General features: G+C 43.1%; 1 protein-coding gene across 6 annotated transcripts in view; it reads right to left on the bottom strand.

Annotated features, from left to right (window-relative positions):
- The window catches only part of LOC122564952 (uncharacterized), a 163203-nt gene that overhangs the window by 114438 nt on the left and 21425 nt on the right, over positions 1-27340 (bottom strand). For all 6 annotated transcript variants that reach the window (XR_015760691.1, XM_043720494.2, XM_087998258.1 and 3 more), the window contains exons 5-8: positions 21628-21718; positions 19321-19450; positions 12570-13240; positions 3613-3747 (exon numbers count right to left, since the gene is read on the bottom strand). Coding sequence is in view for 5 of the 6 variants with exons in the window: in XM_043720494.2 (XP_043576429.2) it covers positions 3613-3747; positions 12570-13240; positions 19321-19450; positions 21628-21718 (1027 nt within the window). In the remaining variant the exon portion in view is untranslated. The remainder of the gene's footprint in view (positions 1-3612; positions 3748-12569; positions 13241-19320; positions 19451-21627; positions 21719-27340) is intronic.

Here is a 27340-nt window from a genome sequence, read left to right as displayed (position 1 = left end):
GCAAAATTCTGTACCTACCCTGCCTATAGCAAGCTCGTAGCAATGCAGCACCACAGACTCAAGCTTTGTTGAGAACTGGGGTCAAGCAAGTTGCTGCCTATGCTGTACTCATCTTTCTCATCACAGCACTCCACCCAACATGGATGAGTGGGAAACAGTTCAACCTGTGTCAGCTCCAGTCTAGTTGCAGTTTCCCCTTGCAGACATTCTTAATCAACCCTTTTGGGATCATTACAACATATCTCTGGAGTAGATGGGAATTTGAATCTGGACCTTCAGGCTCAGAGGTAGGGACACTACGATTGCACCACAAGAGTCTTCAGCTTCTCATTGCAGGTTGTGGAAGATGAAATGCATTTCCAAGGATGGGACGTAGAATTAGGTGGTGCCTTTCATGGCATCAGGGCTTTCCAGAGTGATTTCAAACTAACTTTGTGCTTTTCTGTTAAGTCACTATTGCAGTGTAAGGCATGTGAGAGGGCATGAATGTTAAATTGTGGCATAGTGATAATATCTACTTGACTAGTAAATCCATAAAATTAATCCTCTATGTCAGGGTTCAAATCCCACCCCAGCATCTTGGAAAAGTTTAGTTTCAATAATAAATCTATAATTGAAAGATTGACTCAGTGAAGGTGAGCATGACATTATTAATTGCTGTTTAAAAAAAAATCCTAGGAAATTCAATCTTCACATGCTTATAGCAATGTGATTTGCTCTTATACAAGCGGCTTGGACAAAGGGATGGATGATATGTTCACTAAATTTGCTGACGACAAGTAGGTAGGAAAGAAAGTTGTGAAGAGAATGCATGAAGGCTATGAAAGATATAGTTGGTGAAGTGAGTGGACAAAGTTCTGACAAATGGAGTATAATGTAGGAAATTGGAAATTGTTCATTTTGTTAGGAAGAATAAAACAGAAGCATTCAGTCTAAATGGTGAGAGATTGCAGAGTTCTGACTTGCAGAAGCATCTGGCTATTCTTGTGTATGAATTGCAAAGTTTAGTTTTCAGCCACAGCAAGTAATGAAAGCTAATAGAATGTCACTGCTTATTGTGAGCAAAATTTAATCCAAAAATAGGGCAGTAATGCTTTATTTACACAGGGTATTGGTGAGACCACACAGAGTCATACAGCACAGAAACAGACTCTTTGGTCCAATTTGTCCACGCCGGCTAGACATCCCAATCTGACCTAGTCCTATTTGCCATAGTTTGGCTCAAGTCCCTCTAAACCCTTCCTATTCATATACTCATCTAGATGCCTTTTAAATGTTGTAATTGTACTAGTCTCCACCACTTCCTCTGGCAGCTCATTCCTTACATGCATCACCCTCTCTGTATAAAAGTTACCTCTCAGGTCCTTTTAAAATCTTTTCCCTCTCACCTTAAACCTATACCCTCTAGTTTCAGATTCCTCCACCCGAGGAAAAAGACCTTGTCTATTCACCCTATCATGCCCCTCATGATTTTATAAACCTCTGCAATCTTACCATTCAGGCTCTGACACTCCAGGGGACAAAAGCCCCAGCCTATACAGCCACTCCTTATAACTGAAATCCTCCAATTTTGGCAATACCTTTGTAAATCTTTTTTGCACCCTCTCAAGTTCTACAACATCTTTCCTACAGAAGACATTTTCCCAGGGCAGAAATGGCTATCATGAGGGGGCATAATTTAAAGGTGATTGGAGGAAGGTTTTGGGGAGCTGTCAGAGATCGATTCTTTACGCAGAGAATGGTGGGTGCATGGAATGCACTGCCTGCGATGGTCGGAGAGTCAGATACATTAAGGACATTTAAGCCACTCGTGGATAAGGCACATGGATGATAGTAAAATGAAGGGTATGTAGGTTAGTCTGATCTTAGAGTAGAATAAAAGGTCAGCACAATATCAAAGGCCGAAGGGCCTGTATTGTGCTGTACTGTTCTATGCTCTATGTTAGAAGGGCAACCAGAATTGTACACAGTATTCTAAATACCTGATGCCCCATGTAGAATATTTAACAAGGATGTGAAAATGTTGCAAACAGATCAGGGGAAGGTTTATCAGACTGATACCTAGAATGGGTGAGTTGCATTATGACCAAAGATCAGAAATCCAAGGGCTTGTATCTCCTGAAGTTCAGAAAAGCAAGTAGCAGCTGGATAGATACATACAAGATCCTTGAGGCAGCTGTGGAAAGACTGGCACCTTTTGTAGGAGATTCTCAAACTAGAGATCACTGTTTAAAAATAAGGCATTCAGGCAAAGACAAGAAGGAATTTCTTTATCACAGAAGAGTGTGAATCTTTGACATTCTTTTTCTCAAAAGGTGGTGAAAGCAGAGTTTTTAACTTTTTGCAAGGCAGAGGGAGATAGACTCTTGATAAGTAAATGGGTGAAAGGTTAGTTAGGAGTAAGCAGAAATGCCGAGAAATCAGATCAGCCATGTTTGGACTGAATGTGGAACAGGCTCAAAGGGCTGAGTGGTCTACATCTGCTTCCAAACCAGCTGGATATCATTCAAGATGGAAGTGACTCACTGAGACCCATCTGACTCACACTCAGTATAAATCCATTGGCAAATGTAGTAAAAACTATGAGCAGGACAACATTTATGATGTTGCTATTCATCACCCCAGTATGTGAAAAGAGTATGTACGTTTTATCTCAATATTTTTCCATCTTTTGTGCAATATTCTGGACAGATTAGGTCAGGAAAAATAGTTCTAACTCAGAAAAAATAGAGAATGAGAGAGCACAGATTTAAAATAATGGGTAAAAAGCAATTGTGATGGAAGAAAGAAACCCTTTCTCTCAGCAAGGGTGTGGAATGCACTGCCAAAGAGTTAGAGGAGGCATGTTCAACCAAAGCATTCAAAGCAGAACTGGACTGTTATCTGAAAAGGAACAATGTGTAGGAGAAAACAGGGCAATGGTATTACCAACTTGCTTGTTGACAGTCAGTGTGAAAACGATAAATCAAGTGGTCTCCATCAATCCTGTCATTCTGTCTATATCTGATGATGTATGTTGTTCGGTGCTCTGTGTGTACACCAGCATTAGTCTTTACACTGTGCATAGAATCTCAAATTTCTCACCCCATTTTTCTAATATAATTAATTCACAAAATGCAGCTGCCACTAGCAAGGCCAGCATTGATTACCCATTTCTAACTACCAAGAGGGCAGTTGAGAGTCAACCACATTGGGTCTAGAGTCACATACAGGCCAGCATTTTCCTTTTCTATTCCTGAGATGTTCCAATACATCTCTGGAACAGGTGGGATTTGAACCCAGGCTTGCCTTATTCAGAGAGAGTGACACTGCCACTGCACCACAACAGCCCTCTCTGAACCATTTGTTCTGTTCATTAATTTCTTTCCTTTAAGTGCATTTATGAACCAGATGGACTTCCCCCCTTCCTACAATAAATATCAATATCAATAAATAACAATTTTTTTCTTGAATGCAAATTCCACCATCTGCCATGGCAGGATTGGAACTTGGGTCCCAATTTCATTACCTTGGTCTCCAGGTAAATATTTTAGTGATAGCAATACGACGTCCCTGAGGGAATGGACGATAGCACATCCATAATCAATGGGAACAATCTGATTTGTCTCAAACCTGTATTTTGTCGTCCCCAATCTCTGCGTCGCATCATTTGTTGCTGACTCGACCAAGATTTCACTGCAATCGCCTCTCCAAACTCCTGGGATCTTGAGAATTTCTTGTCAGGTGCCAACTCAACGGCATTGAAACCTGAAAGAAATTGGAATTACTCAGCAGTATCTGATAGAACAGAAGCTGTTTACACTGCCAGATGACTCAGCACCCAAAGGCCAAAGGAACTGGAGGCAGACGGGGAGGTTTTATTTTTTGTTAAAATGACAAGTTGCTCCAACCTGGAATGCACTGGCTGAAAGAAAAGGGTGGAAGCAAATACAAAAGGGTAGAGCAATGAAACAGACCAAAGTAAGCTAAAAAAAATACACTGACCAAGTGACTAGGGAAGCACAGGGTAAATTTGTTGAGATTATTACTGTCTGGTGACAAGTTAACAGGCAGGTAAAGGAAAACACAGTGAGATAGAACATAGAACAGTACAGCAAAGGCCCTTAGCCCTTGATGTTGTGCCAACCTTTAATCTTACTCAAAGATCAATTAACCTACATAGCCCACACTTTACTATTCTGGATGTAGGTTTGCTTGCTGAGCTGGAAGGTTTGTTTTCAGCTCAGCGTGCAAATTTACATCCAGAACCTCAACCTGAGCTAAAAATCTTCTCAAAACTCGCTAACACTTTACTATCATCCATTGCCTATCCATGAGTCGCTTAAATGTCCCTAATGTGTCTGACTCTACTACCACTGCTGGCAGTGCATTCCACACACTTACCATTCTCTGTGTAAAGAACCTCCTCTGACATCTCCCCATACCTTCTTCCAAACACATTAAAATTCTGTCCCCTTGTGATAGCCATTTCTGCCCTGGGAAAAAGTCTCTGGCTGTCCACTCTATCTATGCCTCTCATCATCATGTGCACCTCTGTCAAGTCACCTCTCATCCTTCTTCACTTCACTGAAAGAAATCCGAGCTCCCTCAGCCTTTCTTCGTAAGACCTGCTCTCCAGTTCAGGCAGCATCCTGGAAAACCTCCTCTGCACACTCTCTAAAGTTTTCACATCCTTCCTATAATGAAGCTGAACTGAACACAATATTCCAAGTGCAGTCTAACCTGGGTTTTATAGAGCTGAAGCACAGCCTCACGGCTCTTAATCTCAATCCCCCTGTTAATGAAGCCCAACACACCACACACCTTCTTATCAACCCTATCAACTTGGGTGGCAACTTTGAGGGATCTATGGACATGGACCCCAAGATCCCTCTGTTCCTTCACGCTGCCAAGAATCCTGTCTTTACCCTGTAATCTGCATTCAAATTCAACTTTCCAAAATCAATCATTTCAGACTTTTCCAGGTTAAACTCAATCTGCCACTTCTTAGCCCAGTTCTGCATCTTGTCAATGTCCCGTTGCAACCTTCAACAGCCCTCCACATTATCCACAATTTCATCAATCTTTATGTCATCGGAAAAATTACTAATCTACCTTCCACTTCCTCATCTAAGTCATTTATAAAAATCCCAGAGAGCAGAGGCCTCAGAACAGATCCCTGCAAAACACCACTGGTCACCGAGCTCCAGTCAGAGTACTTTCCATCTACTACCACCCTCTGTCTTCTATGGGCCACCCAATTCTGTATCCAGACAGTCAGATTTCCCTGTAGGTAAAAACAATGTCTGCAGATGCTGGAAACCAGATTCTGGATTAGTGGTGCTGGAAGAGCACAGCAGTTCAGGCAGCATCCAAGGAGCAGTAAAATCGACGTTTCGGACAAAAGCCCTTCATCAGGAATAAGATTTCCCATTCTTTCTGAATGAGCCTACCATAGGGAACCTTATCAAACGCATTACTAAAATCCATATACACGACATCCACTACTCTACCTTCAATATGTTTGTCACATCCTCAAATAATTCAAAAAGACTTGCAAGACATGACCTGCCCCTCACAAAGCCATGCTGACTAGCTCAAATCAAACTATGCTTTTCCAAATAATCATAAATCATGTCTCTCAGAATCTTCTCCAATAATTTTCCTACCACCAATGTAAGACTGACTGGTCAGTAATTCCCAGGGTTATCTCTATTGCCTTTCTTAAACAAGGGAATAACAGTTGCCACCCTCTAATCATCTGGCACTACCCCAGTGGACACTGAAAACGCAAAGATCATTGCCAAAAGTGCTGCAATCTCTTCCCTCGCTTCCTGCAGAAATCTTGGGTATATCCTGTCTGGCCCAGGGGGCTTATCAATTCTTATGTTTTTCAAAATTTCCAGCCCATCCTCCTTCTTAACATTAGCCTGTTTCATTTCTATCCTCAGAAAAGACAAAGTTCCTCTCACTAGTGAAAACCGAAGCAAAGTATTTATTAACGACCTCCCATCTACTCCAACTCCAGACACAAGTTCCCTCCATAATCCCTGATCAGTCCTACCCTCACTATGACCATCCTCTTGTTCCTCACGTAGGTGTAGAACATCTTTGTGTTTTCCTTAATCCTACCTGCCAAGGCTTTATCATGCCCCCTTCTAGCTCTCCTAAGTCCATTCTTCAGTTCCTTCCTGGCTAGCTTGTAACCCTCTAGAGCCCTGTCTGATCCTTCCTTCCTCAACCTTAAATAACCTTCCAAGATTTCCGCTTGACTAGATGTTCCACACCTCTTGTCATCCAAGGTTCCTTCACCCTATCACCCTTTCCTTGCCTCAGTTAGACAAACCTATCCAGCACTCGCAGCAAGTACTTCCTTAACAATCTCCATATTTCTGTCATGCATTTCCCTAAGAATATCTGTTCCTAATTTATGCTCCAAAGTTCCTGCCTAATAGCATTGTAATTCCCCCTCCCCCAATTAAATATTTCACCATAATGTCTGCTCCTATCCCTCTCCATGATTATAGTAAAGGTCACGGAGTTGTAATCACTATCACCGAAATGCTCTCCCACTGAGAGAACTGACACCTGACCTGGTTCGTTGCCAAGCATCAAATCTAATATGGCTTCCCCTCTAGTCCGCCTATCTACAAATTGAGATCATGTAACTAAAATCATCAGCAAACCAGACAGTTTGCTTGTGTAGAACCCTTTGGTCAACTCGTCCATGCCGACCAGACATCTTAAATAAATCTAGTCCAATTTGCCAGCACTTGGCCCATATCCCTCTAAACTCTTCCTACTCATATACTCATCCAGATGCCTTTTAAGTGCTGTCATTGTACCAGCCTTCACTACTTCCTCTGGCAGCTCATTCCATACATACACCACCCTCTGCATGAAAAAGTTGCCCCTTAGGTCTCTTTTATATCTTTCCCCTCTCACCATAAACCTATGCCCTCTAGTTCTGAACTCCCCCAACCCAGCGAAAAGACTTTGTCTATTTATCATATCTATGCCCCTCATGATTTTATAAACCTCTATGGGGTCACCCCTCAGCCTTCGACGCTCCAGGGAAAACAGCCCCAACCTATTTAGCCTCTCCCTGTAGCTCAAATCCTCCAACCCTGGCAACATCCTTGTAAATCCTTTCTGAATGCTTTCAAGTCTCACAACATCCTTCCTATAGGAGGGAGACCAGAATTGTACACAATTAACAAAAGTGGCCTAACCAATCTCCTGTACAGCCGCAACATGTCCTCCCAAACCTCATACTCAATACTCTGACCAATAAAGGAAAGCATACCAAACGCCTTCTTCACTATCCTATCTACCTGAGACTCCACTTTCAAGGAGCTATGAACATGCACTCCAAGGTCTCTTTGTTCAGCAGCACTCCCCAGCACCTTACCATTACATGTCGAGGTCCTACCCTGATTCGCCTTTCCAAAATGCAGCATCTCATATTTATCTAAATGAGACTCCATCTGCCCATTGGTCAAGCTAACCAGCAGAAGTCCACAGCTGTTCAGAGAGCTGGTCTGAGACAGCTACTTCCTGATTTGCAATCCTTCTAAGTACATCTCCTAACTGGGAGCCTGAATGCGTTTAACATAATCTCATCTGCCCTAGTTTGCTTCTCCTTGCCCCTAGCCTTTCTACAGCGTCACATTGAACACAGTTGAACACTGTGCGACCCAAGCCTGCACTTGGGGCTGTATGTTTGCCTTAAAACACACCCAAGAAGCAAAACAAACCTTGACTGGCCATCCATCAAACTCGCCAATTATTGGTTGCAAATCATGATGGTGAACTCGTGACTGTCAGTAGAATAACAAATGATTTAAACGATTGAACAACAATGACAAAGTACAGGTCCATCATCAGACAATTATTTAATCATTATTGTCTTCTGATAAGAATCTTGACTGCAGTGGCCGCACAGATCTTTTGACTTGCCATCCCCACCACTCATGCTTAATCTGAGAGGCAGCAGCAACACAAACATTGCAGCATCACAGAGATGTGTTACACTTTGTTGTGCAAGGCAGTCGGCCTGAAAGGGTTAATACTGAGCACTCAGTGTAGTTCTGCTCATGACTGTATCATTATTTTTCATTAAGCTGTTCAAACATGTCATGGCACACATCCAGGGCAGGTGAGACATCAACCTGGGCCTCCTGGCTCAGAGGTAGGGGCATTACCACTGCACAAGAGCCCTCACAGTGGATATATATGACTGCCTCCAGGTGGCAGCAGTCAGTCTGCTGTTAGTTTCTGGAGTCTGGAATCCTGTAATTTCGATCGAGCCCTACCTTGTACATGATACAGTATCACTGACAATGTAAAGTAATTATTCAGTCTTTCTCTACTGTAATTTAATATCTTACTGTATAATAAGTCTTTCTTGTTACTCAAAGACATGCCACTTCTACTGAGACATCCATAGGGTCATCCTTCACCACTGAATCTTAGCGAGCCAGTGAGACTGGTGTGACAAGAGGGATTACAGGCTGGTTTCCACCCATGATTTTCAAACAATGTTGAGGTAAACAACGAGCAAAGATCCTCCTTAGAACAAAGTGTCAACTGCAGACATCTCTTACAACAAACACCAGAGGCCACAGGTCAGACACAGAGGTGGGGGGAAAGTGCACAACAAGTCTTAGTTGGATGGCATGGATAGGAGTGCCTTCTGAGGCAGCGTATTCTCTTCAGGATAGAGTAAGGCTCCTTGGATCAGACATGTCAAAACCTTGTAAAAAAGGACATGCTGATGCCTGGTTGTCTCAAGCATATTACTGCGAAAGTCTATTCAATTCAGCATGTATTAGATCACTCGACCAAAGTGCAGATCAAAACATGGTGAGCTGAATGACCACCTTCTGTGCCATATTATTCAGCGGCCCAATGTGAAAGGAAAAGAGATTTTATTTTGATATTCATTGTGTTAATGATGAACACAAACCATTCATACTCTAAATGAATGATGTGACATATAAATATACTCCTTCTGTTCATGACACTTCTCCTAATGTTCATCTATTATTTCAGAAACCTTGTGATAAGGGCTTGAACTATGCACAAAAGAAAATACCCGTCAAAAGCATTGTGTCAGAAAAAGAAATGTTTGGAATGGAATGTTTTTTTATCAGGTCTTCTCATATCCTTTCCATTTGTTTCTCAGTCAGCTGGCTTTTACACAAGTTTGCCATTTCCTAACATATTGAAAGATTATTCTTCAGGATGTGAGCATCATGGGTAAGAATGGCATTTATTGGTCATTCCTTGTTATGCTTATTGCCCATCCCCGGATATGATTAAGCTGGGGATCTGGTTGAGCTCAGTTCAATGGCTACCAGTTTATAACACTGACTAATGCCAATCGCATAGATTCAATTCTTGCACCAACTGAGATTAGTGTGAAGGATTCTCAACCTCTTGCCTCACTAGAGGCATTGTGACTCTGAGGTAAAACCAACACGAGTTCTCTCTTTCTTTCTGTCATGGAAGAGCAGGCTTATGATCTAGGATGACTGTTACCATGGTGCTTGTATCACTCTCTTGTTACAATCACTGTATCATCACTTTATGATGAACCCATCAGTGAAGTCTGGCAGTAACTGTGAATGTTGACATTTAGAAGCATGAAGCACTGAGGTGAGAAGGAAGACCTAAGAGTTGGAATTATATAGGTAAACACCAAAAAGGAATGTTCATATAACCATACCCATTAAGCTGACAGATTCATTGAAATGAATTCACTTAAGTCAAGCTGTTTTTTCCATTTCTCTGTTTTCAGTGGCACTTTATTCATTTACATCGTCACTTGGAATCAAACCTGCGAGTAGTTTCAAAAGACATGTACCAGTGTTGACAAAGCTTTCTAACCTCCTGTTTTTCATTTTCCCAAGTGCAGTTTGATTCACTTCACAGATGTTCTGGCTTTAAGACAAATAACTCCTAGCACGTTTTTGAAGAAAGAAATAAAATGGCGTATTTGAGCATAGTCACTGGTTAAGATTGGTTGCCAATTATAAGGAATAACATTTTTATTTTCATTTTGGGTCATAAACTGGAAGTTGGAAGCTGCTATACATCTAGAAATACCAGAAGAGATTTTGCAACTTGAAAATCAAATGGGATTGTACACTTTACCGATACAAAATTACGTTACTTCTCAGGGCAATGCAGTAATGGACATTTTATGAGACAAAGTGGTACTAGGAGTCTTTGAATAAGGCAAAACTGCCAAGCAATAGCCTTTGAATTGGTGCAGATCTAAGTATCATGCACACAGCGAGTCCTATCAGCTCTCAGAATGAAAAACACAAAACTTGGAGACTCTGAAAATAAAGTTCTGAGATGAAAAAAGATCTAAGTCCACCTGAACACCTAATAAATCAAAGATTAACCATTGCTGTGTCAATAATACCATCAATAAAAACCTCAGAAGAACGATGAATAAACTCATCCTACTTTTGTGAACTGGACTCTTGAACAACAGAATTCAGTTTCTGACCAAAATATTTCTGTTAAATTATCTGTTTTTGGCTAATTTATTCATGAATTAAATAAGTTGCACCACAGTAATGAGCAACCACTTTTACTTGCCACTGTTAAGGAAGGAGTTTGTTCATAGCAGAGTTAGTTTCACTTAATGATGATGCGTGGTGCAAATTACGTTTGCTCTGAATAGCAGTCACCTTGGTTTAATTGGGTAATTACACAGTCACAACAGCTTGTGGAGCAGTGGGACTCGATAATCAGTACACCCTTCCCAATGAAGTCATCAGACAATTACAGAATGGTCATTACTGAAGAAATTCTGGTCATAATCTCAGTCCTATGCCAAATGAGGCCTGTGACAAGTCCTTGTCATATTAGTCTGCATGTCATTTCTGGACAAAGTTACTTCACAATCCATGAAATAATAGCAGCCCTGAACCATTGGTATTCCCAGGTACATAGCATCCAAGCAAACGCATCTTAAAAAAGATAAGATTTGACACGAGAAAATGTAGGAAATAGGAGGACTAGGCCATTCAGCCCTTCGAGTCTGCTGTGCATTTCAATATGATCACGGTTGATCCCGGATCCCATTTTCTACCTTGCCATTGGTAACTGGCTTGGATTTTTTTATTCATTTGTCCACAAGATGTTGGTGTTACTGACTAGGTTGGCATTTATTGCCCATCCTTAATTGCCCTCAAGAAGAGGGGACAGGCAGGTGTGGTTGGTGGTGGGTGATACATTTGCAGTGCTCCTTTCATTGATAGAGAGAGGGAGGAGGCAACTGATACAAATCCAAAACTCTGTATGCTGGAAATCAGAAATAAAACACAAAATTTTGGAAAGATTCAGCAGTTCTGGGTGAATCTGTGGAGTTACAGAAGCAGAGTCAAACTTTTTGTTGCAGTGATTAGATTACTTACAGTGTGGAAACAGGCCCTTTGGCCCAACAAGTCCACACCGACCCGCCGAAGCGCAACCCACCCATACCCCTACATTCACCCTTTAACCTAACACTACGGGCAATTTAGCATGGCCAATTCACCTAACCTGCACATCTTTGTGACTGTGGGAGGAAACCGGAGCACCTGGAGAAAACCCACGCAGACATGGGGAGAATGTGCAAACTCCACACAGTCAGTCGCCTGAGTCGGGAATTGAACCCAGGTCTCTGGCGCTGTGAGGCAGCAGTGCTAACCACTGTGCCACCGTGCCGCCCAATGCAAGAATCTTAGGTTAGATTAGATTCCCTACAGTGTGGAAACAGGCCCTTTGGCCCAACAAGTCCACGCCAACCCTCCGAAGAGCAACCCGCCTAGACCCATCCCCCCACATTTACCCCTGACACTACGGGCAATTTAGCACGGGAAGAATGTGCAAACTCCACACAGACAGTTGTCTGAGGCAGGAATTGAACCCGGGTCCCTGGCACTGTGAGGCAGCAGTGCTAACCACTGAGCCACCATGCTGCTCCACCAAGCCACCGTGCTTGGAATTGACACAGTTAAACCTGTGGAGGTGTGCATACAATAGAAGGGATTTTTTAAAAATTGGAAAGTTAAGAACAGGGGAAATGGTACTGTGTCAGAACTATACTGAAAATTTGCGTTAGTCTGGCACCTTGCATGCTGTAAACATCCTACAGCTCTTCAAGGAAGCCAAACAAAATTTAACACTGAGTGCCATTGGGAATATTTGGACAGGTGTTTGGTCAAAGACATAACTTATAAATGAGTGTCATAAAATGAGAGGGAGGCAGAGATACACAGGTCAGTCTAAGGAAGCAACTCCGGCCTTGTCAACTGAAGATGTGCCTGCCAATGTTGCCGAGTGTTTAGAATCAGGGATGGGAAAGAGGCCAGAAGAAAACACACATGAACTGACCAGGTAAGAAGATTGAAACAAGCAAATGTGCAGAGTCTCAGATGGGAGCTGCATGAGTTGCTGGAATGAGAGAAGAGAAAGGAAATTGAAGGAAGATAATCACATGCTGGTCACAATGATCATCTTTCAGCCACCCTAATGTCTTCACTCAAACTGAAGGCTCACATGAGATAATCAATGAGATGTATACTTACCTTTATAGGCTGGTGCAGGGGGGGCAAAGGTCATCTTCCTGACCCAATGCTTCATTGACTCATTATTGAAAGTGTCTCCAAACTTCATTTTGAGAGCTGGAACAGGTTGCTCTGCATGTGGTCTATTTGAGAGAGTCCCCTTCATCTTGTCCAAATTCCTCTGTCTCCTGATCCGCTCTTTAAGTCTCTCCAATTTGTTCACAGGAGAATGACTCTGCTCCAGCCGCTGAGTTAATGGACTTCCAGGTGGGGTAGGGGGCAAGGCACTGATTGATGGGTCGGGAGATCTTTTCCTCTCTTGCAAGATCCGTCTTTCAATTGAACAATCAAGGGCCAAATTGCTGTCATTCCCAACTAGCCTTCTTTCGTCAAGCAGATGTTGGTTGGACAGTTCAAAGCCACTGCAAGTCTCTTGATCACCAGCCATGAACCAATAATTTTCCATCGTGTCCATATCACCCAATGCATGCAATCTTGTTGGAGTAACTCTTGTTGATAGGCTATCATTTTTATCTTGGTTGCTGGATAGTATTGTACGATTAAGTGCAGACAGTGAAATGTCTTGGTCAATTATGTCATTATATAAGGGGCTCGATCTCTCATTCCAGAACATTCTTCTTGAAGAATGACAATTCTTCACCAAGGAATTGAAACTTCCAGTGTTATTTGTCCTGTCCAATTTTAAGAACATTTCAAAAGTTAACTTCTCTAAATAAGAATAAATAAATATACTTGAAATGGATCTTGAACAAAAAGTAAATCAACAAATCCCAGCCTATACTTAAAACAAGTGCAAAGCCCACAATCCCAATAGGTTCCCATTCAAGATGTTCTGCTGTGTTAATTTGGAGTTTTTCTCTAAAAAGAAAATCATTCACCAGATGTGGGTATTACTGACTAGGTGTGTGTTGCCCAGAGAGTATTTAAGAGTCAATAAGATTACTGTGGGTTTTGAATCATAGAATGCCTACAGTGTGGAAATCGGCCCTTCAGCCCAACAAGTCCACACTGAGCTCCCACCCAGACCCATTCCTCTACCCTACATTTACCCCTGACTAATGCACCTAATCTACACATCACTGAACACTATGGGCAATTCACCTAACCTGCATACTTTTGGACTGTGGGAGGAAACTGGAGCACATCCATGCAGACAATGTGCACACTCCAGACAGACAGTCACCCAAGGGTGGAATCGAATTCGGGTGCCTGGTGCTGTGAGGCAGCAGTACTAACCACTGAGCAACTACGCCTGTTGCAAGAACAGCAGATTTCCTTCCCAAAAGGGCATGAGTGGACTAGATGTGTTTTCACCAACAATCACCATGGTCATCATTAGGCTCTTAATTCCACACTTCTGTTGAACTCCAATTCTGCTAAGTGCCTGGTAAGGTTTGAACCCAGGTACCCATTACATTACCTGCATCTCTCGATTAATAAATCCACTGATAATGCCAATAGGTCATTACTTCCACTGGTCAGGATAGTTTAATAGCAGCCTCATAGCCAAACTCCAATGCCCAGAATGCAGATGTATTCCTTTCTCAGTGAGAAAGCGATAAAATGGAAACTGGGCGGGGGGGGGGGCTTACTTGCTTTTGCCCCTGCTTTCTAAGCTTGTCACTGGCTATCCAATGGGAAGACAGCGAGTTAGGGGTGCAAAGGGATAGCTCTGTACCCAAGTGGATATCTAGTCTGGGATGTTACACAGTAATGGGGAGGCAGTGGCCTTGCCATGAACTGGAAATGTGCACAGACACCAATTTAAATGTCCATTACCCTCTCAATCTCTCTTTCTTTCTTTTGACAGGCTTAATATCAAGTGGCATGATGGCTCAGTGCCCAGCACTGCTGCCTCATAGCATCAGAGACATGGGTTCAATTCCACCCTTGGATGACAGTCTATGTGGAGCTTATATATTCACTATGTGTCTGCATGGGTTTTCTCCCACACTCACAAAGATGTGAAGCTTAGGTCAATTGGCCATGCTAAATTACCCATAATGTACACACTAGGTATATTAGCCATGGGAATTGCATGGTGACAGGGATAGGATGGGTCTGGATGAAATGGTCTTCAGAGGTTGATGTGGATTTGATGGGCTGAATGGCCTGCTTCCACTCTGTAAGGTTTCTATGATTCTAAAGCACTTAAGGCATGAAGTCAAAATAGCTTACAAGTGTTGCCCCTTTGAGCCATTGACTCTACTGCGCCTTATTGTGTTGGTCCCATTGACAGGCTTTTATTTGTGTCCTTGTCCTCATAGTTGCTGTAAATCGCGAACAAACCTTTGCCATCCAACAAGCTCAATGATTTATTCATTAGTTGTCTAAAAATGGCGGCTATAATCCAGATTTCCACACTTACACCTCTACTGTATCATTCACATCTAGGGACTCCAAGCAGCTCAGGAAGGACGCTCACCACCAACCTTGAGGGGAATTAGGGATGGGCAATAAATACAGACCTAGACAGCAACACTCACTTCGGAAGAACAATTAAAATGAAAATAATTGGAGATTAGTGCAATGACATCAGGTTACTAACACATAAGTGTCATACAACATGACACATGTCATACAAGTGTCAGCCCATGCCAAACATAATCCCAAAATAAACTAGTCCCACCTGCCTGCTCCTAGCTAATATCCTTCTAAACCTTTTCTATTCATGTACTTACCTAAGTGTTTTTTAGACGTTGTAATTGTACCCGCATCCACCTTTTCCTCAGGAAGTTTATTCTACACACGAACCACCCTCTGTGTAAAAATATTGTCCTCGTGTCTGTTTTAAATCTCTCTCCTCTCATGTTAAAAATGTGCCCCCGAGTCTTGAAATCCTCCATGGAGAAAGTGAGAATTGCAGATAGAACATAGAACATTACAGCGGAGTACAGGCCCTTCGGCCCTCGATGTTGCCTCGACCAGTCATACCAATCTGAAGCCCATCTAACCTACACTATTCCATGTACGTCCATATGTTTGTCCAATGACGATTTAAATGCACTTAAACTTGGTGAATCTACTACCGTTGCAGGCAAAGCATTCCATACCCTTACTATTCTCTGAGTAAAGAAACTACCTCTGACATCTGTCCTATATCTATCACCCCTCAATTTAAAGCTATGCCCCCTCGTGCTCGCCGTCACCATACTTGGAAAAAGGCTCTCCCTGTCCACCCTATCTAACCCTCTGATTATCTTATATGTCTCTATTAAGGACCCTCTCAACCTTCTTCTCTCCAATGAAAACAGCCTCAAGTCCCTCAGCCTTTCCTCGTAAGACCTTCCCTCCATACCAGGCAACATCCTAGTAAATCTCCTCTGCACCCTTTCCAAAGCTTCCACATCCTTCTTATAATGCTGTGACCAGAATTGTACACAATACTCCAAGTGCGGCCGCACCAGAGTTTTGTACAGCTGTAGCATAACCTCATGGTCCTGGAACTCGATCCCTCTATTAATAAAGGCTAAAACACTGTATGCCTTCTTAACAACCCTGTCCATCTGGGTGGCAACTTTCAAGGATCTGTGTACCTGAACATCGAGATTTCTCTACTCATCTACACTACCAAGAATCTTACCATTAGCCCAGTACTTTACATTCCGGTTACTCCTCACACTTGTCCGCATTAAACTCCATTTGCCACCTCTCAACCCAACTTCGCAGCTTATCTATGTCTCTCTGTAACCTACAACATCCTTCGTCACTATCCACAACTCCACCGACCTTAGTGTCATCTGCAAATTTACTAACCACCCTTCTACGCCATTATCCAGGTCGTTTATAAAAATGACACACAGCAGTGGACCCAACACCGATCCTTGCGGTACACCACTAATAACTGGACTTCAACATTTCCCATCAACCACCACCCTCTGTCTTCTTTCAACAAGCCAATTTCTGATCCAAACTGCTATATCTCCCACAATCCCATTCCTCCACATTTTGTACAATAGCTTACTGTGGGGTACCCTATCGAATGCCTTGCTGAAATCCATATACATCACATCAACTGGTTTACTCTCATCTACCTGTTTGCTCACCTTCTCAAAGAACTCAATAAGGTTTGTGAGGCACGACCTACTCTTCACAAAACCGTGCTGACTATCCCTAATCAACTTATTCTTTTCTAGATGATTAAAAATCCTATCTTTTATAACCTTTTCCAACACTTTACCAACAACTGAAGTAAGGCTCACTGGTCTATAATTACCAGGATTGTCTCTACTCCCCTTCTTAAACAGGGGAACCACATTTGTTATCCTCCAGTCTTCTGGCACTATTCCTGTAGACAATGACGATTTAAAGATCAATGCCAAAGGCTCAGCAATCTCCTCCCTGGCTTCCCAGAGGACCTGAGGATAAATCCCATCCGGCACAGGGGACTTACCTATTTTCACACTCTGCAGGATTTCTAATATCTCTTCCTTATGAACCTCAATCCCACCTAGTCTAGTAGCCTGTATCTCAGTAATCTCAACAACATTGTTGTTTTCTAGAGTGAATACTGTCGAAAAATATTCATTTAGTGCTTCCCCAATCTCCTCTGACTCCACACAGAACTTCCCACTACTATCCTTGATTGGCCCTAATCTTACTCTCTTCATTCTTTTATTCCTCAAATACCTATAGAAAGCCTTAGGGTCTACCCTGATCCTATCCGCCAACAACTTCTCATGTCTCCTCCTGGCTCTTCTGAGCTCGCTCTTTAGGTCTTTCCTGGCTACCTTGTAACCCTCAAGCGCCCTAACTAAGCCTTCACATCTCATCCTAACATAAGCCTTCTTCTTCCTCTTGACCAGAGATTCGACTTCCTTCATAAACCACGGCTCCCGCGCTCTACAGCTTCCTCCCTGCCTGACAGGTACATACTTATCTGGGACACTCAGGAGCTTTTCCTTGAATAAGCTCCACATTTCTGCAGTTTCCTTCTCCATTCTATGCTTCCAAAATCTTGCCTAATTGCATCGTAATTGCCTTTCCCCCAGCTGTAACTCTTGCCCAGTGGTATACACCTATCCCTTTCTATCACTAAAGTAAACATAACAGAATTGTGATTGCTATCACCAAAGTGCTCACCTACTTCCAAGTCTAACGCCTGGCCAGGCTCATTACCCAGTACCAAATCTAATGTAGCTTCGCCCCTTGTTGGCCTGTCTACATACTGTGTCAGGAAGCCCTCCTGCACACACTGGACAAAAACTGACCCATCTATAGTACTCATACTATAGTGTTTCCAGTCAATATTTGGAAAGTTGAAGTCCCCCATGACAATTACCCTGTCTCTCTCACTCCTATCGAGAATCATCTTTGTTATCCTTTCCTCTACCTTTCTGGAACTATTCAGAGGCCTATAGAAAACCCGCAACAGGGTGACCTCTCCTTTCCTATTTCTAATCTCAGCCCATACTACCTCAGTTGATGAGTCCCCAAACATCCTTTCTGCAACTGTAATACTGTCCTTGACCAACAATGCCACACCTCCCCTCTTTTACCATCTTCTCTGTTCTTACTGAAACATCTAAGTCCTGGAACCTGCAACAACCATTCCTGTCCCTGCTCTATCCATGTCTCCGAAATGGCCATAACATCGAAGTCCCAGGTACCAACTGCAAGTTCAAGTTCACACACCTTATTCCAGATGCTCCTGGCATTGAAGCAGACACACTTCAAACCAACTTCTTGCTTGTTGGTGCATCTTGCGTCCCTGAAACTTGATTTTGGACTTGATGCTGGAGATCAGAGTTGAAGAATGTGGTGCTGGAAAAGCACAGCCTGTCAAGGAGCAGGAGCGTCGATGTTTCGGGCATAAGCCCTTCATCCTGATGTCTCATTCCTGATGTAGGGATTATGCCCAAAATGTTGACTCTCCTGCTCCTCGGATGCCACCTGACCGGCTGTGCTTTTCCAGCACCACACTCTTCGACTTTGAAATCCCCCACCCAGGAAAAGTACACCTATCATTAATGTTATCAATACTTTTCATGATTAAGCTTCTATACAGTTGCCTCTCAACCGCGTACGCTCCAGTGAAAAATGTTCCACGCTATCCAGCCTTTCTTTATAACTCAAACCTTCCAAAACCGGCAACATCCTGGTAAGTCTTTTCTGAACCCCATCCAGCTTAATAATATCCGATAACATGGCGACCGGAACTGGACACAGCATTCCAGAACATGTGGAAGTCGGGGGCGGGGTGGGGGGGGGGGAATGTATCTGATTTGTGGTCATGAAATCCAGCCTCTGGTCTTGAGTGTTGTGATACAGCTGCCATCCACTGACCACTTACTTCTTTAGGACAATTATTTTGGCTTGTGGTTTCATTCCACTTTGGTCATGGCCAAGGAGATGGAATTGTCAATTTTTTTGATTCCAGAGTAAAGGCAGCCAGTTTTAACCCTGGTTTTGCCCCATTTGACATCTGTGAACTCTGCAAAAAATAGGGATAAACCCATGTGCTGCAGTTGTCAGTATGATTTTAACTTCTGACTGTGCATTGCTCCTTCAATAAGGCCACAACCACACATTCCAGCCACGGCTCCAGGGCTCTTACTGAAGGATAGCAGGACAGGTCAGGAGAAGGAGAGGGTAATCAAAGTAGTTCCAAGGAGCTGGCTTGATGGGCCGCATGAACTCTTTCCACAAACATAAGGATCGACGATCCATTCCCAAACTCCCAAAGTCTCTGATTGTAAACCTGAACTCTCTTTATTTTGTAACAAGGAGTCTCAGAATAAAAGACTTTTACCTGCTTAAGGGAGGAGACCACTCAGAACTCAGGGCTTTGTGTTTGTCTGGTCCACAGGATTTTCGGGAACGTGGTTGTTGGGGAGAATCATCTTGCTTTGTAGTGTTGCCAGTGCAATTCACTCCACATCCTACAACAAGAACACAACGGCAGCATAGTACATCGGCATGGTAACCATCTCACAAGCCTTTCTGTTACAATTCAACCAGGTCAGGCCTTCAACCGCAATCAGGATAAATTAATCGCCAATCTGTTTTTTATAACAATCTCTCAGACTTCCACCTCAAATCTCGAGAACTTGAAAGAAAATGCACTGAAATGTTTTCTCTTTTCCTGTAGGTCAGTTGTTTAGTAGAGCAGAACAAGCCCCGACATGCCCTCGTCTATTGTAATTCTGGACCTGCTGATTACTTAAAGCCCATCCCACTCTGTTAGTGCCAGTGATAATCCTTCATTGTACACTGAGCAGCCAACGAAACCAACTTTGATTCATCAGCCATGAAGAAATCACCTTGTTCCATCTTAATTTTCAACTAAAAAAAATCTCACTATGCCTCAACAACGTCCAATCTCCACTTTCAAAAACAACTAATCTATGTACTGCTAGTTTACAGCTCAGTTTCCAGTTTCCTGCATGATACTATGGCAGCCCCTTAACATAGCCCCTGTGAATATTGAAGGTTCAATGAGCTGATACCAGCTACACTGTTAAACACAATCATTAATTGTCGGCAAGCACTCAAATTGGCTGAAATGTAACTAGCAAGGCAGCACAAGAATCTGATCTGGAGCCTCGAGTAATGTTCTCTCAAAGGTGCAGATGCTTGGAGAGTCCATGCATGGAATGTGGCCACAGTGATTTCTGATTCCTGAAGACACTGCCACACACAGACCTTGGAGGTCCACACAGCTACAGGAAATATTAGACGGTGTGCAGGCATCATTTAGATGATGGGAGGGGTCAGTTAGTAATGCAGCACTCAATACCCACATTGGCTGAGATTGCAGTGAAGGACTCTGCTTCTCAAACTCTCCTCTAACCTCAAATAAGGTGACCCTCAGGTTAAACCACCATCAGCCATCTTTCCTAATGAAAGAGCACTTCTATGGTCTGCCAAGACAATGGGTTTACATTTAAACAATGAGACTGAAGGTCAAATGGAATATTCGCTGATGATTACACAGTGTTGAGCACCATTCCCAATCCCTCAGATACTGAAGCAATACATGTCCAAATGCAGCAAGACCTGGAAAGCCTTCAGGCTCTGTTTGATCAGCAGCAAGAGACATTCAAACCACCCAAACTCAAAGAGCGAATCCATCCATCGTAACCTTCAACCGCATTACTCATCACTGAATCCCTCACCAAAATAGAAGTTGCTGGAAAATCTCAGCAGATCTGACAGCATCTGTGTAGAGATATCAGAGTTAACGTTTTGAGTCCAGTGATCCTTCCTCAGTACTCTGATTTCTCTCCACAGACACTGCCAGACCTGCTGAACGTTTCCAGCAACTTCTGTTTTTGTTTTTGATTTGTAGCATCCATAGTTCTTTCAGTTTTTACTGAATCCCTCACCATCAGCATCCTGGGGGTTATCTTTGATCACAAATACAACTAGTGTCAGCTAAACAAATACTGTGACTTCTAGAGAAGTTCGGGGGCTGAGAATTCACAGCAAGTAACTCCCTCCAGGGCTTGTCCAATATCTGCAAGGCCTAAGGCAGGAGTGTGAAGAAAGCTGGAGAAGTGCACTCAAGAACAACACTCAAGAAGTTCGATACCATTCAGAACAAAACAGCCCACACGATCAGCAGCCCCATACTCCAACGTTAACACTCACTCGCTGCGCCACAGACACATGGTGACAGTAATGTGAACTATAATTAATATTTATAATCACTTGTTCTGATTCGATTTGGTCTCAGGCATCCCTCCCAGACTCTAGTGGATGATAGCACAAAGCATTGGTAAACAGATTCCAGGTGATTGGCAAAAGAATCCAAAGTAAGCTGTGGAAACATTTTTTTTAAAATTACACAGCAGGTTGTTGCTAAAAGAAATGCATAAGCTTATTGGGTAATGGGAACAGATTCAATAGTAACATTCTGAAGGGAATTGGATGTACATTTGAAGAGGGAAAGAACTACAGGACGGTGTGAAAAGACCGGTTTGTGTGGAATTAATTACTTACTTTCACCAAAAGTCTAGCACAAGTATAGTGGGCCAAATGGTCTATTTTGTGCTGAATCATTCTACAAAACCCCTTCACTTAGAAATCCCTCGGTCAGTACATCAGCTGGGCTCACCAAATGCCTCGGACTGTGATCGTTTTGGGAAGCTCGGCTCTCCAAGAGGGTCCTCCTCTTGAAAATGCAACTTGTTCTCAATCTGCTGCAACTGAAAGCAAACAAGGCAACTGAAGAAATTAGATGTCATGCACATGTCATGTCATTCCTGAAGAAGGGCTTATGCCCGAAACGTCGATTCTCCTGTTCCTTAGATGCTGCCTGACCTGCCCCGCTTTTCCAGCAACACATTTTCAGCATCATGCACATAAACCCCACAACACTGACAACTGCATCCATAGACAACCATTGACTACCAGCTGATGAAGGAGCAGCACTCTGAAAGCTAGTGCTTCCAAATAAACCTGTTGGATGACAACCTGGTGTGTTGTGTGATTTTTAACTTTGTACACCCCAGTCCAACACTGGCATCTCCAAATCATAGAAGCAGTGATAGCAGGTTGTCAGGCATTGCTTTTCCCCATTATGAATGCTTGGCTGAGCTCTAAGAATGGATAATGACATCAGCTCAGCAGAGATCTGTTTTCACAGCTTGAAGCCAAGTGCCACTTCTTTTGTATCATTGCCATCCCATTGCAATGCAACAACCTCATCGGTCTTTGAAGAGATATTTTCCCCCCAATGCTCATTGTTTATTTGGTCAAGAGTTAGAAGTGTGAAGTGGAAGGTTGACTCAATGAGACATTTACTGCCTGCAATTGATTGAGTCGAGAACTAGAAGGCAAAGGTTTAGGGCAAGAGGGGAAAATTTAACTGGACCTAAGGGGCAACTTTTTCAATTAGAGGATGGTGCGTGTATAGAATGAGCTGCCAGAGGAAGTGGTGGAGGCTGGTACAATTACAACATTTAAAAAGGCATCTGAATGGGTATATGAATAGGAAGGGTTTAGAGGGATATGGACCAAGTGCTGGCAAATGTGACCAGATTAGGTTAGGATATCTGGTTGGCATGGACGGGTTGGACCGAAGGGTCTGTTTCCATGCTGTACATCCCTATGACCTTATGACACCTTTATAAGTAGGAAAAGCAAGAGAATGGTGAACGTCTGTTCTTTTTTCCTCATGTGTAGACTGAAAAGTGTTATTAGATAAAAACAATGACTGCAGATGCTGGAAACCAGAGTCTAGATTAGAGTGGTGCTGGAAAAGCATAGCAGTTCAGGCAGCATCCAAGGAGCAGTAAAATCGATGTTTCGGGCAAAAGCCCTTCATCAGGAAAAGTGTTATTATATCATTCATTGGTTGTGTACCGAGTACATTCTGGTGGTAAGCATGGAAGATAAGAGGGGGCAGGGAAGGGAACAGAGCTGAGGACTACAGGATGTAATATCTGTGGATACAACTGGGCCAACAAGGTGCCAGGCCTTTTAATCTGCCAGTCTCACCCTCTGCCTCCCCCTGTTTCTGCTTGACACCTACTTCCAAAGGGAGTGTACCCATCTTCTGGTCACAGTTGAATCTATAATATGCAATAGGGCAGGGAGGCTCCTCCAAGGCAGAAATGGGAAAAATTCCCAACTTCCAATACCCACCTCCTTAATGAAACCTGGCCCCAAGTGTGACCTTGAGATGAAGTGGTGTTAGAGACTGTCACTGACAGAAATGCAGGTCCACCTAACAGTCAAACAGAACAGCTCCATAGCTGGTTAAGAGTAGGTGATGCTAACTGGGGGACTTTGCATTTCAGAGCTGGGTTCTCATGGAGGTGGGTATTGTAGGGTTGGAGTACATAACTTCTCCTTCTACCTGCATTTTAATTTAACCTCCTCCTTCTTAGAAGAAAAGGAGGAATGCAGATGCTGGAGACTCAGAGTTGAAAAGTGTGGTGCTGGAAAAACACAGGAGGTCAGGCAGCATCCAAGGAGTAGGTGAGTTGATATATTGGGCATTAGCCCTTCAGGGAACATCTCTGGGACACATGCACCAAACAACCCTACTGCCCTGTGGCCAAACACTTCAACTCTCCCTCCCACTCTCACAAGGACGTGCAAGTCCTGGGCCTCCTCCACCGCCAAAGCCAAGCCACCTGACAACTGAAGGAAGAAGAACTCATCTTCTGCCTTGTGACCCTCCAACTGCACAGCATCAACGTAGATTTCACTAGTTTCCAAATCTCCCCTCTCCCCACCTCATCCCAGATCCAACCCTCCAACTAGGCACTACCCTTTTGAACTGTCCAACCTGTTCATCTTCCTTCCCACTTGTCCGCTCCACCCTCCCCATTGACCTATAAAAATCACCCCCCACCCACATCTACCTATCGCCTTCCCAGCTAACTGCCCCCTAGCCCCATCCCCACCCTTCAATTTATCTCTCAGTCCCCTTTCCCCCACATTCCTGATGAAGGGCTTATGCCTGATACGTGACTCTCCAGCTCCTCGGATGCTGACTGACCTGCTGTATATTTCCAGTGCCAAACTTTTCAACTCCTCCTTCTTACCCTACCCTTCCATTTTAGTATTGTTGCATTGCCCCTGTGGATGTTTAATTAATGACACAAGTGATTTTGAGGTGATTTATTTCGAAAGAAAATAGCTAGTAGGGCCCTCGTGTGACACAGCGGTAGTGCCTCTACCCCTAAATTGAAAGACCCTGGTTCAACTCCCACGTGCTCCAGAAATGTGTAATATTATCTTTGAACAGGTTGATTAGAAATGTAGGTTAACCAAGGAAAAAAAGAGCTGGGTTCTTCCTGAGTCAGAGGGGATTTTCATCCAGATGGAGAAAAGGTACAGCAGGAAAAGGAGCATTTGTGCTGAGCTATAAATTTACAATAATACCCCTTGTAAATCTCTAAACATCTTTTGCTATCTAATTCAACTAATGAATATGGATCTGGTAAACAGAGGAAATACTTGGACGAGGGTCTGCAGGAATAATCCAGTCATATATTCTTTGCTTTCTCTGTGGTTCAATTCGTAGCATTTTATCCTGTGAGTTGGAATACTGCAGGTTCAAGTGCACTCCAGAGATGGGAGGACTAAAAACTAAGCCTGTCTGTCAGTGCAGGACTGAGAGAATGTGCCACTCTCAGAAGTGCCACATTTTGGATGAGATGTTCAACCAACGTCCCACCTCCCAGCAGGGCACAATAGATCTCAGTGATATTATCTTTCAGGAGCACATTATCCCCTGATCCCAGGCAATATCTAATCTTCAATCAACATCATAAAAACAGATTATCTCATCAATGACATTGCTGTGGGGACTTGCTGTGTGCAGTTTCATTGCTACACCTTACTACATGAAAACAGTGTCTACTCTTCAAATGTCCTTCATTGGATGCAACAAGTCTTGGGACATTCTGTGGCATTGAAAGGTGCTATATAAATTCAAGCCTTCTCATGTCCACATGAAACTTTTAACATTCATTCCCAGGATGAGGGTATCACTGGCAAGCCAACATTTACCCTGAGGGCAGTTCAGAGTCAATCACATTGCTGTGGGATTGGAATCACATCTAGGCCAGACTAAGATGGCAGTTTCTTTCTCTAAAGGATACCAGTCAACCAAGCGGGTTTTTCCAATAATCAGCAATGGATTCATGGTCATCATCAGACTGTTAATTGCAGATTTTTATTGAAATCAAATTCCAACATTTGCCATGGCAGGATTCAAACCCAGGCCCCCAGAACATTGCCTGGATCTCCAGATTAACAGTCCAGTGATACTATCACTAGGGCATCACCTCCCCTGTTATGTCTTGACATCACAAGGCTATGGGTCAAGTGCGAGTAAATGGGATTGGAATACTTAGAGTCATAGAGATGTACAGCACGGAAACAGACCCTTCAGTCCAACTTGCCTATGCCGACCAGATATCCCAACTCAATCTAGTCCCACCTGCCAGCACACGGCTCATATCCCTCCAAACCCTTCCTATTCATAAACCCATCTAGATGCCTTTTAAATGTTGCAATAGCACCAGCCTCCACTGCTTCCTCTGGCAGCTCATTCCATACACGTACCACCCTCTGCGTGAAAACGTTGCCCCTTAGGTCTCTTTTATATCTTTCCCCTCTCACCCTAAACCTGTGTTTTTGACCATTACAGACACAATGGGTTTTTTCTGTGCTGCATATAGAATGGGAACTGGCTGCCAACCTGTCATATTGCAATTGCACCGTCCTGCCAACTGAGGCGAGAGAAGAAAGAAAAACAAACTTGCATTACAGCCGAACAGCTTTACATTTTTACATATGGGCTGAGGGAGCATTATAGTTAGAGTGGAAAATTGCTGGAAGGCAAGAGGAACATGAACACAAATGACGTGAGAAAGAAGTGCATGCGGATGGAAGACGGCAGATGTAATTAGATGTTTTGTGCCCTATGCTGGGTACACAAAACAAAACTCAGATCGTTTGACACATTCAATCAGCTGAACAAAGCCATTCACAAAGGGAAAATTGAATTAATGGACAATTTGTGTTCACAAAGGAAGATGCCATAGGGCTCCAAATGTAGAGAAGGTAAATGTGATCCATTCATCCAGAGAGTTCAGCTTAGAAGTCTTTGTTTGTATTGCATTTTTATTACTTTGTGAAGCTGAGTCAACACCCCCAGCTGGGCGAGAGCTCACCCGCTGACAGGTACAGCAACAGATAATTAGCACAGGATAAAACAGGGAGGGCATCCAGGAACAGGGGCAAAACAAAATCCTTGAAAAATGCTATCAGTCAGCAAGAGCAAACCAAATCAAAAGGAAACAAAGTGCAGAAGTTTTAGGTTAGATCCTGAGGCATTTTCTTTCTTCTAAAACTGACATTACACTGAACAAATGGGACAGAAGAAGGCCATTCAGCCCAATGAGGCAATGCTGGCACATTCTGGGCAGATGCAAAGTGACAGAAAACATTTCCTGAAACAATGCTAGTATAAAAAGTCCCTTGGAACAAGACAGAATTCCAGAAACATATCCACCTAAGTAGCAATTTGAATTAACATAGCACTTTCACATAGTAAAATATTTAAAGAGAAGCATTACACCACAAAATTTGAAAAGAAACCCCATAAGGAAGTATGTTAGAGGAGATAGGTATTAACAAAAGAAAAGGAAAGAACAACATGAGAAATAGAAACAGGAAATAGGACCATTCAGCCCCTCAAGCCTGCTCTACTAGTCAGTGAGATCATGGCTGATTTTCTATTTCAACGTCATCTTCTTGCATTATACCCATATCACATCATTACGGAGAGATGAATCTTCGGATTTTTGGTCTAGTGCCAGTGGCAACCAGTTTTTTGGAATGTTTATAACCATAAGGCCTAAGGGAAGATGGTGGCACAGTGGCAATGTCATTTGACATGTAATTCAGAATTCCGGGTTAACCCTGTCAGGGCATGGGCTCAAATCCCACCATGGCAGATGGTAGATTTTTGAATTCGATAAGAATCTGGATTAAAATAAATGCTCAGCTAATAACATCCTGAGTGTTGTGAAAATTAATCTGTTTTACTAATCCCCTTGAGGGAAGGAAATCTGCCATCCTTACCTGGATTGGCCTACAAGTGACTCCATACACGGCAATGTGGTGACTCCTAACTGCCCTCTAGGCAATTAGGGATGGGCAAAAAATGCTGGCCTAGCCAGGGAAGCCCACATCCCATGAGTAAATGAGAAAAAAAAAAGCCCCTGGACTGGTATTGGAGACTGCCTTTGACTTTCTGTGTTGGGAGCCTGTGAGCAAAGGCTATCTCTGATGACTGCTGATAA

The sequence above is a fragment of the Chiloscyllium plagiosum genome, unplaced genomic scaffold (genome assembly GCF_037043375.1).
Source record: "Chiloscyllium plagiosum isolate Xiang-an unplaced genomic scaffold, Cpla_swu_hap1 HiC_scaffold_21, whole genome shotgun sequence".
Taxonomy (NCBI): Eukaryota; Metazoa; Chordata; class Chondrichthyes; order Orectolobiformes; family Hemiscylliidae; genus Chiloscyllium; species Chiloscyllium plagiosum.
The sequence above is the reverse complement of the archived record's forward strand: the minus strand, read 5'-3'. Positions and strand labels throughout refer to the sequence as shown.